This window comes from Amphibalanus amphitrite, unplaced genomic scaffold (assembly GCF_019059575.1).
Source record: "Amphibalanus amphitrite isolate SeventyFive unplaced genomic scaffold, NRLGWU_Aamphi_draft 000288F_arrow, whole genome shotgun sequence".
NCBI lineage: Eukaryota > Metazoa > Arthropoda > Thecostraca > Balanomorpha > Balanidae > Amphibalanus > Amphibalanus amphitrite.
Window position 1 is genome coordinate 216,346 of NW_024881783.1, and position 12,824 is coordinate 229,169.

General features: G+C 47.8%; 1 protein-coding gene across 1 annotated transcript; it reads left to right on the top strand.

Annotated features, from left to right (window-relative positions):
- The first annotated feature begins 7,718 nt into the window (after positions 1-7,718).
- LOC122387514 (sex peptide receptor-like) lies at positions 7,719-9,844 on the top strand. Its single transcript, XM_043377781.1, has one exon. The coding sequence runs from the start codon at positions 8,245-8,247 to the stop codon at positions 9,481-9,483; it is 1,239 nt and encodes a 412-aa protein (XP_043233716.1). The 5' UTR covers positions 7,719-8,244; the 3' UTR covers positions 9,484-9,844.
- Positions 9,845-12,824: the final 2,980 nt, after the last annotated feature.

The following is a 12,824-nucleotide window of genomic DNA, read 5'->3' on the forward strand; positions in this document are numbered from 1 at the left end:
AGGGAGAGAGAGAGAGGAAGAGAGAAAGAGAGAGAGAGAAGGGTAGAGAGAGAGAGAGAAGAGAGAGAGCGGAGGGAGAGAGAGAGAGAGAGAGAGGGAGAGAGAGAGAGAGAGGAGGAGAGATGAGAGAGAGAGATGGAGAGAGAGAGAGAGAGAGAGAGAAGCGGGCACGACTGGCAAAGTGAGTTATTCAGATTGACGATGAGTTATCGGCATACTTAGTTGCACTGTCGTTGACATGTTTTCGCGAGTTTCTGCTGGCAGTGACAGAGTTTAGGTGCAAGCGCTGAGCCAGGCTCCATTGATGAAGCAGTAAGTTGTTACAAAATAGCGATCGGTTGTCGGCAGGGTAACAAGCTGCACATCAAAGTGTCCTCTAGATGCACATGCATATTGGTAGCATGCAAATATTATGTTTGTGCATGTATCCTTTGAATACATTGGTAACCTTCATAAAACATGCTGTTTATAATGATTAACTTTTGTAAGCACACTGCAGCGCATATATCTTTATTAAAACGATTAAACCGCTTCTCTCGCGTGTTCGTAATTCAACATCACTACATCCGATAAATATGTGCGTATGGCTTCGGTAGACCGTGTTTACGGGGCATTGAGGATATGTCAATTGTCGTTATTGCAAGAGCTCCAATATTTCTCCCTCTCCCCGTCTCCTCCCGTCTATATAATTACCCTCTAGTTCTCCTGTCGTTGTATCTCTGCACATCATCACTGAGTTTGGTATATTTCCGAGACGTTAATGCAATCAACGTAAGGTCAGTCGGAAATGGCGAGCGTCATCCCCGCAGTAATTGTCACATTTACACTAAAATAGAGCATAATTCCTGGAGCTGCCAAATGAGAAATGAGCGGTACGGCACCTCATGGGCCGGATTCATTTGAGATTGTGTCTCCAACGTGACTTCAGAGGGATGCGACTAGCAAATTCACTTCACGAATCACGCTGCTGTCCTTTTGAATATTTCTGAGATAGAACATGTTAACCTTCCTGCAAATACCACAGAACGAAAATAATTACACCAATTGCAGATTTCGAAAGTCAACCATTGCCGACGACATCTCTAGCAATGCTCGTAGGAGCCATACCGAGCACTGAACAAAATATACCTCCAGACAAGGCAAAGCTATCTGATGGCATTAGCTCTTTCATCATTTTCGTCGAGACATTGTTTCAACTACGACCTATGTGTAGGTACTGGAGCAGTTTATAGACAAGCGATGGCGACTTCAACCGTATACGTTCAACTCTGTCGGGAGCTTCACGTGGTGTTCGTACCTGCTAATGACTTTTACATTTCCCAACAGCAGCTAGTGAGAGGTGCGCTACATTGCGCGCTCACCTGGCTGTAAACCATGTTCCTTGGACCAACTGTTCATCGCTGATCCCGGCTCCGAGTGCTCCGGGTCAGAATATAGTCGGCTCAATTGTGAGGCCGCGGCGGCGGCACTCGGTCACCGGGCCGCAGGTGCACCGACGGGCGGCAAAGCGACCACTCTCCTCTCTGTCCCTCCGCTCCTCTGTCTTCCTCCGCTCCTCTGTCCTCCTCTCTTCTCTCTTGTCAGCCTCCTCTCCTCTCAGGCGGAAGGCGGAGACGAACAGCCGACGTTCTCTACAGGAAACAATGCGCTTCCGGCGCCGACGGCTCCACCGCAGCGATTGTATGGAATGGTAATGAACTGTGGCGAAGTCGTAAGCAAAGCCGTCACATGCGACTCGTGCCGCGGCGATTCCGACGTCGCAGCTGCCGGTTCAGTATTGATCTGCCCGCTGACGGGCGGCGCCCCAAAGCGGAGCTACTTTATCCCGGTCGGTGTGCCGCCCAGGGGCTCGGTGACGGTCCGGCAAACGGCTGTAACACGGACCCAGACAGCCCCGACTCGAGCCGAGAACGGCCGAGCCTGGAGAGTGGCGCTCTCCGAGGGGTTTACAGCGAGAACGGCCGAGCCTGGAGAGTGGCGCTCTCAGAGGGTTTTACAGCACAGCGGTGGGCTGGGCGATGTAAAACGTAACACCGATTTAATAGCGTTTTGAAAGGTCAGGGGTGAGAGACCGGGGCTGAGCATTCCATTTGTCGTATCAGAGCGGGCATTTGCAATATTGTGTTACATTATAGCCAATAGCCATTGACACCCACAACCTTCTACTCTAGTTCCGGACGCGAAAGGGCGACTGTCGACTGTAATCAAATGTAGCACGCATATTTTAGTAGGTAGGTGTTACCTTTGACTTTGCTATAACGACCTGAAACAACTATAGCATGTTATCTACATATGTGTCGTCAGCTCGAGCTCCTTTATTGCATTTTTCTTTTCCTCAGCCTCGCTAATTGTGAACAGCATGGCCCTAGAGAACCATGCATTTTTAAACTAGTCCCTCTCGCGAATCGCCGCTTCGAATATTCATGTGCAGCTCGGACTGATGAAGCTGTATCTAGTTACAGCCGCCGTAGAACGAACCGATCCTTTCATGGAGACGTGTCCGGCATTTAAACATAGGCAATTCATGAGACGATTTTCATTTATTCAAATAGCTATCTCAGCTCTGAGAGCCTGTGGAATAAAATATTCTAAATTCAACTGAAAATATCTAAACGTGCCGTGTTTGTGCGTGTAATTCGTGGCCATTCAACTGCACGTAGTGGTGTCGCACACCATGGTCTAGGTAGACTGCTGTAGACTTTCTGCAGATGTCACTCGTAGCTCAGCGTCCAGGAGCGTCTACAGCAGGATCGAGAGTAATCTCCAGTCTCCAGACAGCCTCCAGTCTCCAGTCTCCAGTCTCCAGTCACCAGCTGATCCAGGGCTGAGCGTCACCACCGGGTTTCTCATCCCGCTGATCAGACTCAGAATCGGATAATGAACAGACCACTTCGTGGAGGTGCTTAGCCAGCATGTGCATCGTGCGATCTCGAGAGCTGCACATCCATCCACTCTGGGCTGGGATTGGATATCAGCGGCTAAGGAGAATTCGCCGCTGACTGGTAACGTATACACTTATATAATCCCGCGGGATAAGCATTCTTAAAACGAGTGTTACGAGAAGCAAGGTTCCATCGAGTAATGAGTTACTGCGAACCTCCATCCCTTGACACCGGCACCTTTGGACGGCATTACTCGTACATACATCAGCCTTCGCTATGACACACTTTTACCATTATGACCTTTATCTGAAAGCATTGCGATGCAGTCTTGGTTGCACAATGTCATCTTTCTTCTTAGGTATGCCTAACCAAGGCATACAACCTTGTTTTCACACATTTGAGTTATCACGCAATTTGCACTAAAGAAATTTAACTTTGTCCGTGCCAAGGGTGGGCGATTGTTTTTGCAAGACTTTGCAAAATAGGGTTTTCCGCAGGTTTTAGCCTCATGCTATGATCACGTCAAATAACGAGAAAAGACACATTTACCCTTGCTATACGCACGGACTGAACGATTTTGTTTTCAATATTGTAGATATTGATGGCGGCTAAGAATGGCAGGACAAATTATCGATCAACTTTCTCCCATGTCGTAGCACTGTGAGTTTTAAAACCGAGTTAATTTCTATGCGTGCACAATGCAAAAATAAAACATCAATGACCTATGGTGACCGGACATTTGGCCTGACTTATTTAAAACACTAACCAAAGTGCTACCATAGTGTAATAAATAACATTATTATATTAGTTATATTAATTATTTATTATATAGTTATATTATTACACTACAGTTATTTATTACACTATGGTGCTACTCTTTTCACGATTTTAATGACTTTCCATACGCCATTTAGTGCTTGTCGCTAATTGACCGGGAACGAGATAGAAGGGGCGTGAAAATTCCCTCCTGATTTTGGATGAGTCGAATCACTGCATCTACATGGCGTAGAGCGCCACGTTTTTAACTTTTAGTTAAAAACATTGAACTCAGTGTAATGAACCGCTGGGCTCATAATTTCCCTAGCTTTTCAATGCGGTCCCAAAAAGAGGAAAATATGTGAAATAGGCCAGGTGATGAAATTCGCTGGTTTCCGAGTAGCCTCTGCCCCTTACCTACATATGTGTCACTAAGAACCGATCGCTTGCCTCTCCACAGGCATATATTTAGACATATATGTACCGAACACTGCACTGAGAAAAACGCAATAAAGAACATGGGAGCAGGCATCCTTCACCTTTACTTCTCAGAGGCAAAGTTGAACAATCTTTCAATGCAGACCGCATACTAGGGAAATGCTCAAATTCTGTTGGGATTGCTTCGAAATAAGTGTTTTCAGTACAACGTCAAAGAAATAACTCCTGATTTGCGCCGTCATCACACACACCTCTTACAAAGAAAATTTGGTTTGAAAAACATCAAAATTCACTTGATTAGCGAACATACCTCCAATAGCTTCGGTACTGATGTTTTTGCCTATTCCACACGTTCCGAAGCACCGCAGCCTGTCATGCCTCTGCACTTACGTAGGCGTAGTCATATGCAAGCGCATAAGCTGCATAGTGCATGCACGTTTCAATGCCTATTGCCTATGCTTGCACTAACTTCAGAGGCATGGCACTATATAATACTGAACGAGGCCGGTGTAAATAAATTTTCAAGACCGAGGTCCTTACTGGATTTTTGAACGAGGCCGAAGGCCGAGTTCAAAAATCAGTAAGGACTGAGGTCTTGAAAATTTATCACCGGCCGAGTTTGGTATGTATTTTACTGTATGCCAACGATAAATTTATTTTCTGGACCGAAGCTCTTAGCCGACTTAGGAACGAGACCATCCCAAAATGTTGGCTTAAGTGCATTCTGGTAATACATTTTTGACCGTGGTCAATTTGCTTACACCAGTTATTACCACACCCCTCTGGCTAATGTATTTGAATAGGCCAGGCATACAGTAACTTTTCAAAAGGGTAATGTTTCAGACACTGTTGTGGTGTTGATACTTGATAAGCAATAAGCATGGATAAGTCGTACTCGTATAATATCATCAGTGATCAGTGATATGCTCGGTGATAACAATTATATAGGTACGACCCCCATACTGGGTAATCACTACCCAAGACATTTTAGGGCATGCAATGTAGGTATGTATAGTTTGTTTCTCAAGTTAATTAATAATCAGTGCTGCCCGCAAAAAAGAAACACACAAGCAGCCACCATCCTATATGATCACGAAATGTATCACAAACAACGCTCACGTGACCCGACCGGCTCAGCTGAGGTGCGTGACCTGTCACACTGGCAGCGAAGTAGCCTCGGGGTCGTCATTACATTATACTTTTGCGCTTTGTGTGACGGGACGACAGTAAAAAACCCTGCATCTGCTCTTCATAAAGCAATGCTGGCAGAACATTTCTGCACTCGCTCAAATGTCCTGACGAAGTATGCACTTTGTCATTTACACGCAGCTTTTAAACCTGAACATATTTGCATTTGGGATTAATCACTACGCTAAGCATGATATAGGGTTTAATTTTAGACTGGGCGGCACATTTCCTCAATACAAGCATGCAATAAATAATAAAGATAGGAATATCGCTCACTAGGCAATATGTGAAATGTCAGTCGCTGTAATATATTTTTTTTTTGTCATTATAATATCTTAGGTAAAATAATCACAACCTTGACCCATTTGAAAACCACCAGCCACAAAATTAAAACAGTGGAATTCTGCTTCAGAATAAGAAAATTTGCGTAAAAAGTTTATACTAATACCTACCTTTAAATGAATGATTGAACTCCTATTTATGAAACCAGAGCTCGGGAAAATCAGAGATGTTATTGCACAGATTATCATCCCTTCGATAAATACCTATACCTATATGTATGATATAGGTAATATCAAAGATCATTATCTTCGGCATCCGCAACTACCCGCCTACATCTGACGTTCAATCGCAGCTCTGACAGAGCTCTCAGTCATAAATGACGGCAGCATCCGGTGGCGGTAGACTGGAAGGAGCAAAACCTGTTGCTGGCGGATGGCTCTCCAGTCTGGCTTCGGCGAACGGTCCCGTCCTGTTAGAAAGCCGCTCCACATCACACGCAGAGGAAGCCGCTCCACATCACACGCAGAGCGATCAACAGTGGCAGCACCACTGTGGCACAAACAGACCCTGAGGGAGTGCGGCTGCCGCCGACCCCGCCGGCAGGCTCAGTGACCCTTGTAGGGACCGCGTGTGTGTGTCATTTAGCACGAACTCGCCTGTGAGGGCAGTGGCACTCTAAAGCTCTGTTCAGCAGAGCTGGCACGTCGCGCTGCAAGATCAATTCGAGTGGGATGCAGCTGCACATGACTTGTGCATGAGAATAGACCGTCGGCAGCTGCATCGGGGCAGCGCCGCTGATGATGCAATGAATAACATAACACCCAGCGGTAACAGTAACAGTGGCAACATAACACATAAGGTATCAGTGGTACACCTGCTGCACCAATAACATTACACTTTGCACTAGTGATAACATACATGCTGAAGCATAGTTACGTTCGTGACAACTGCATTTACGACATGAATGCTACTGCAAAGGTCGTATCACACCAGACATGAGCCGCACCAGTGTAGAGCCAGAGACAGCGACAAAGCTTAGCTTTGTAGCCTCCCACCTGCATCACCAATACTACCGCTGTAGCTACACCGGTACCGCCACCCTTATGCACCAGGAGTAGCACCACCCCGCCACACCAGTGTAGCACCGCGCCCGCAGCATCTGAATTCTGAACCAGCCGCCGTTCGGGCTTCCAGCAGCCCATCTCCGCTCTATGCCGAAGGCAATCTCATGGAGCCAACGACCGGTGGCGACAGACCTTACGAGAATTCGATAGTCCGATAGCTGGAACTCCGGCTATTTGGTGGGACAACCAGAGAGCTACGCCCGCGCCCCATGCCCCGAGCAGCGATTCCATCACCCTAAGTGTAATATACGAGCGCTGGCGAGCCTTTGGCGTCAAACGCGCTTATAACGCCAGCTTAGCGCCCCGGGGGCAATACACACACGGGCTGATGGGTCATGACATGATACTCGATACTCGAGAGCATGTGGAATCATTCCCTCATATGAAAGAATTGTGATCGTATTGCCCCTCCTGGAACTCTGGAAATGCCTTGTAAAAAACGTATTAAATATTGCATTTGAGCTTCTAGGATGCTTGATAGAATTGTGAATTATGAGCATATTTACCCAACGATGAAGTGTTAGAGCTTGACGAACTTTACGTGCGTGTAAACTGAAGAGCTCGTTGAAACTCTCGCAGTGCTCCGAGTTTCCGTTCCTCTCAAGTTTAAAAGCTCAATACGGGGTAAATCAGGATTAAATTGGATGTGCGCAATATTGTTGCACACCGTCACTGGGCAATGTTTGGAGAAGGACGAATGACCGAAATAAGCGCACGTGTTAAGTCCGAGCTCTATGAATATACCAGAATGACGTGCATGCCTGCAGGGCGCAGGCGGCAACAGAGCTGCTGGGGGCCATCAGCAGCAGGCACGCAATCAGTCCGGGCGCTACACTCATGCTTATGGCCTCAATTGAATCGAGCGAACCCATTTGCGTCGATAAGCCGGCTTGAACCATTAGAACGGCGCGTGACAGGTCATTACCGTTTGGCCGCGGGGCGCTGGCGGGACTGGTGACCGCCTGGCGCGCGCAGGGGGCGGCACGGGGCGCCCGCCGCCGCTGCCGCCGCCGCCGCTCCGGCAGTCGATAACCGGACGCTCCCCGGTCAACAGTCCGACAGTGGCGGCGCATCAGTCGATAGGGTTCGGCCTGGTCCGACGGGTAGAGGACTGAGGTCGTGGTAGAGGATTAAGGTTTAGTGGCGAAAAGAGCCAAGTAGAGAGGCTGGAAGACTGTGGACAAGCGTGGAACTGAGCTGAAGAGCACAGGACTTTGGAAAGAGGAGTTGCGAAAGGCTCACTGCCGAAGTTACGCCACTCCATCGAAGTTACGACAGAAGACGTCGAAGCAAAGAAAACTGAAAGCAAGGTGAGAAAGAAAAAAAAACGTCATTTTCGTATCAGAACTGAAATGAGCTAGCTGACTTATAAATTTTGAGCTACTGAGACAGCCAATCTCTTCGAGGGCGCCGGTCTTCACGCGTCTTGTAAGATCATCATTCAAATAGGAGAAAGGCCAAGTAAGCGGCACAGAGATTGATCGCACACCAGAGCCGTGCCAGAAGCGAACCCCTAAAAAGGCTCTGTTCTGTCGTTGACTCTGCTCGCCACCACGGCACACCACCGCGCCACCATGGGTCTGAACGAGGACGACCTGCGGCAGCTGTTCGCCGGCTACCAGTGCCGGGATGGCGACGTCGTGTTCGAGCGAACGCCCGAGTCGCTGGTTTGCTGGGACCGAAACGCCTCCGGGCAGAACGGGATCCTGATGCCGCGGCCGGCCAACCTGAACCACCAGTGGCCGCTGCAGTACGCGCTGCCGCTCTACGGCTACGTCATGCCGCTCCTGTTGGCCGTCACCATCGTGGCCAACACGCTAATCGTGGTGGTCATGTCGCGCCGACACATGCGCACGCCCACCAACCTGGTCCTGATGGCGATGGCAGTCTCCGACATGCTGACGCTGCTGCTGCCGGCGCCCTGGCTGCTCTACCTGTACACCTTTGGCAACTACCACAAGCCGCTCGACTCCATCTACGCGTGCTACATGCACGTCACGATGACGGACACGCTGCCGGCGCTGTTCCACACCAGCAGCATCTGGCTGACGCTGGCTCTGGCCGTGCAGCGCTACGTGTACGTCTGTCACGCGGCTGTGGCCCGTGTCTGGTGCACCGAGCGACGCGTGGTGCGCGCCATCGGCTGGATCTACGCACTGGCGCTGCTGCACCAGGCCAGCCGCTTCTTCGACAAGAGCTACGACCTGCTGGAGGTGATCCACATGGGCCGCGTCACGTCCAGCTGCTCCATCGGCCGGCCGCACTGGGTCACCGACGTCATCAACACCGGCCTCTACTACGGCGTCTACTTCGGCTTCCGCGTGCTCTTCATCCACCTGCTGCCCTGCATCAGCCTGGTGGTACTCAACATCCTGCTGTTCCGCACCCTGCAGGAGACGCGCGCCAAACGCGAGCGGCTGCTCAGCGGCGTCGGAGGGGCGAACAAGCGGCGCCGGGACTGTCAGCGGCGCCGCGACCCGCACTGCACCACCCTCATGCTGATCGTCGTGGTGACCGCCTTCCTGATCGTGGAGATCCCGATGGCCGTCTTCACGTGCCTGCACATCGTGGAGAACCTACTCGGCAACAGGGTGGAGCTGCTGGATTACGACAGGCGCCAGGCGCTGATCGTCATCATCAACTTCATCATCAGTCTGTCGTACCCCATCAACTTCGCCATCTACTGCGGCATGTCGCGCCAGTTCCGCGAGACGTTCCGCGACCTCTTCGTCACCGGCAAGGTGTCCCAGTTCTCCGCCGGTAGCTGCAAGTACTCGGGCATCAACGGAAAACGCAACGAGACCATGCTCTGAGGCCGGGCGACGAGGACGCTGAGGCAGGCAGCGGTCCCGCGCTCCCGGAGCCGGAGGACCGGCCGAGGCGTCATGCGCTCAGGAAACGTGACGTGGGCTGCCCACTTTACAGGTGACACTGTAAATATTGAGTATTTATAATAGCAATGTAGGATTCCATTGCCGCACGACTTTAAGGTACCTCAGAGTAGTGAGGCAGAATGTTGTCCACGGCTTCAAGATAAACCACCTCAGCTGTGGATATAAATTATAGATTTGCGTCTCCGGGCTAACTTGGAAGATCAGTAATTCAATGAAAATACGCTCAATAAATTCATACGTCAAGGCTAAAAAAAAATCAATCAAAAATGTCACACAGCACGATTAACCCGCGCCCCGTAGGGATACCGGCGGACCCTACCACCCGTAGGGGGGGGGGGCCGTATCGGCCCCCCCCTAAGATCTCGGAAAGTTACCGGCCGATTTTCAAAATTCAAACGGCGTTCGATAGCCCCACCCGGGAACTACCTTGTGACCAAATTTCATTGACCTAGGTCAAACCGATGACGTCACAGGTCAGGTCAAAGGTCAGATTTTCACCGTTCACAGGCAATTCAAGAAATGTGCTGTGAAAGCGAGTAAATTGGTAATTTATTGAAAACCATCGATGGTACATTGTTCGTCAAACACATACTTTGCTATCTGAGGTCACTGATACCAGGTCAGGTCACAGCGAGGTCAGGTCACCGGGGGTCACAATATGAATGTGTCGTGTGATACATGTTTTATGGTCCATTTTACATGACAAATGCGATTATGTGGGTTAGGCAGCCTTTGGGGCCAGCCTAGGTCACGTTTTTGTGAAGGTCAGGTCAAGGTCAGGTCAAATTAGGTCAAATTTCAAAGTTGATATTTTTGCATAAAATGGGTATTGATTCGATGCAGCTCGTCACGGGGAGTCTAATGGTGGTCTTCGTTTTGCTCTACGAGTTCTAGAATTGCCAAAAATTGAGTTTGAAAATTTGACGTCATCATTTTTGAACAGTTTTTTTCGCTATAACTTGGCCAAAAAACGAGGTATCGATCTGAAATTTGGTATGTAGATAGAAGACGGTAGGCACTATCACATATATTCCGGTTTTTTCGAAACTCAAAAAACTTTTTGGATTTTTTGGCGAATATATCCAAAAAAATGCTTTTTTGATTTTTGGGGGTCAAAACTCAAAAATTTCAAAAATTCGAGATAGCAGTTTTGTAGCCCTGTCAATTCTACACCTTTTATGTCTTGATCATTTTTCTGTATCTTCAAAGCTGTAGTCCTGACAGGTCTTCTCGCGAAGGTCTTTTTTCGGTCGAAAATGACAGAACATGACGTCACTCTGACGTCATTTGTGGCTAACCTATCATAGCCTCTGGAAAAATTTTTGGTCACAATGTGCAAAATTGATGCCCGGAGGGGTCCTGAAAGTTTGGTGGCGATATCTCCAGCCGTTTAGGAGATATCGACCGAAAAGGACAGGGGGGGCCGTTTCGGCCCCCCCCCTACGGGGCGCGGGTTAAATCAAAAACAGCTGACACCAATGCCGCAAATGAAATGGCCGTGGGACAGTGCTCACTGTGGAGCTCTGATGTATAATGCGCAGTAGCGACCACAAAGGCGAACCCTCTTTCTCTGATTGTGTTTGCCATGCAAACACTGCTATTGGATTGCCGTCATAAACATACATATGCCAGCCGCGGCAACGACAGCCAAAGTCGCCGCCCCTGTACGTAGATACGAGTATAGTATTCCGATTGGCTGATATAGAAGGCGTGTGTGTATCTAGGTGTGCCATGTCTTGTGTATTGCTTTTGTATATGTAAATTAGAGCTATATTGTATATGTAGCCTGAAATGTGTATTGTATATTATGGCTGTTTGCACTTTGTTGTATTCGTGGTACGCTGTATAGTGAGCCGTTAGCCGTACATGTGCAGACAGACGCTCGTCCAGGTATTTTGTTTTTGTGAGTGGAATGACGATGATCGGTAGGAGCAGGCACAAAGAATGTTCCAAGACTAGATTCCGAAGTATGACGTTTATTGGTGTAGGTATATTTACTTGTTGCTGATGCCACTAAAAACGTGGATGCGTTGTGATGCGCTGTTTTTATGGACGAAAAATTCATCGGGGCAGATGTTATGGAGGCCAGAAACGTCCATTCATACACTTATTAATTTTACCGATTAGTTTCCTTCAAACAACTTTTATGCTGCTGAGTGCTGAGCTATCTGTACATAAATTTCTGTTTTCATTTTCTCTAGGCTTTAAGACTGCTTTCACTTTAAGAAGTTATATTAATTTTTGTCTAAACAGAATGCTGTTGCATCGAGGCGTTAAATAAAAATGAGTGTATGTTCACTGTTGAACTGCAGTATCCTGGGATGAATTGGTAGCACCAGCAATGTGATTGGTTGTGCACTGGAGCTTCGCACATTTTTTTCAGTATTTGTCATTTTTCAAGCTGCTTGGTTTTTTTCTTTTAGAACAAATCATCACGATTACCTTCTTGTCGTGAACCAAAATGTACCGTAAATATGAAACTAAATAACGGGCATGTTTCCATCAATAGGAATGCCTAAAGAGTGACTTTTACCTAAATGGCACTCAAAGTATTTTTCCTATTGTGGTTATGTATTTATTATACATACATACCTATCGTACGATGTGCACATGCGTATAATATGATTGTTATCGATGTGCTTTTCTACAGCTGCTTATTGCACAAAGAGTCAGCACTAATTGGATGCTCTATCTATCTGCTGTGCAAATACCTGTTTGATCAAGGAAGGGTTGAATTGACATTAAAATTATATAGGCTAGTAAACAAAAATTACACTCGGAGTCTGCATCATTGATAATTATCGATCGCAAATGTTTTACTCACATTGGCTTTGCTTATGTATCTGAATGTGTTTTATTCACAGAAATATATAAACAATGGGATACCAATGATGTGTTATGAATGTTTCTTAGCCCTCGCCCCGTTGGGGGGGGGGGGGCATTTTGGCCCCCCTGTGGTTTTTCCTGAATAGCAAGAAAACGGCGGCGCGCAGCGCCGCCAAATTTTTAGTACCTTCCCGTGCATCAATTTGACACCTTTACACCAAATTTCAAGTCTTAGGTCACCTTACGTCAGGAGTTATTAAGGTCAAACTGAGGTCATGTTCGAGCAAAAATGAGCAAAAAACATGCAATATTGAAACGCTCACCAAATCTACAGTTATCAAGCAATTTCAAAGTTCTTTATATGGTCTAGTAGACAAAATGCGGCGCTACAAAACTGCTGTCTCGGATTTTCAAAATTTTGGGTTTTTAACCAA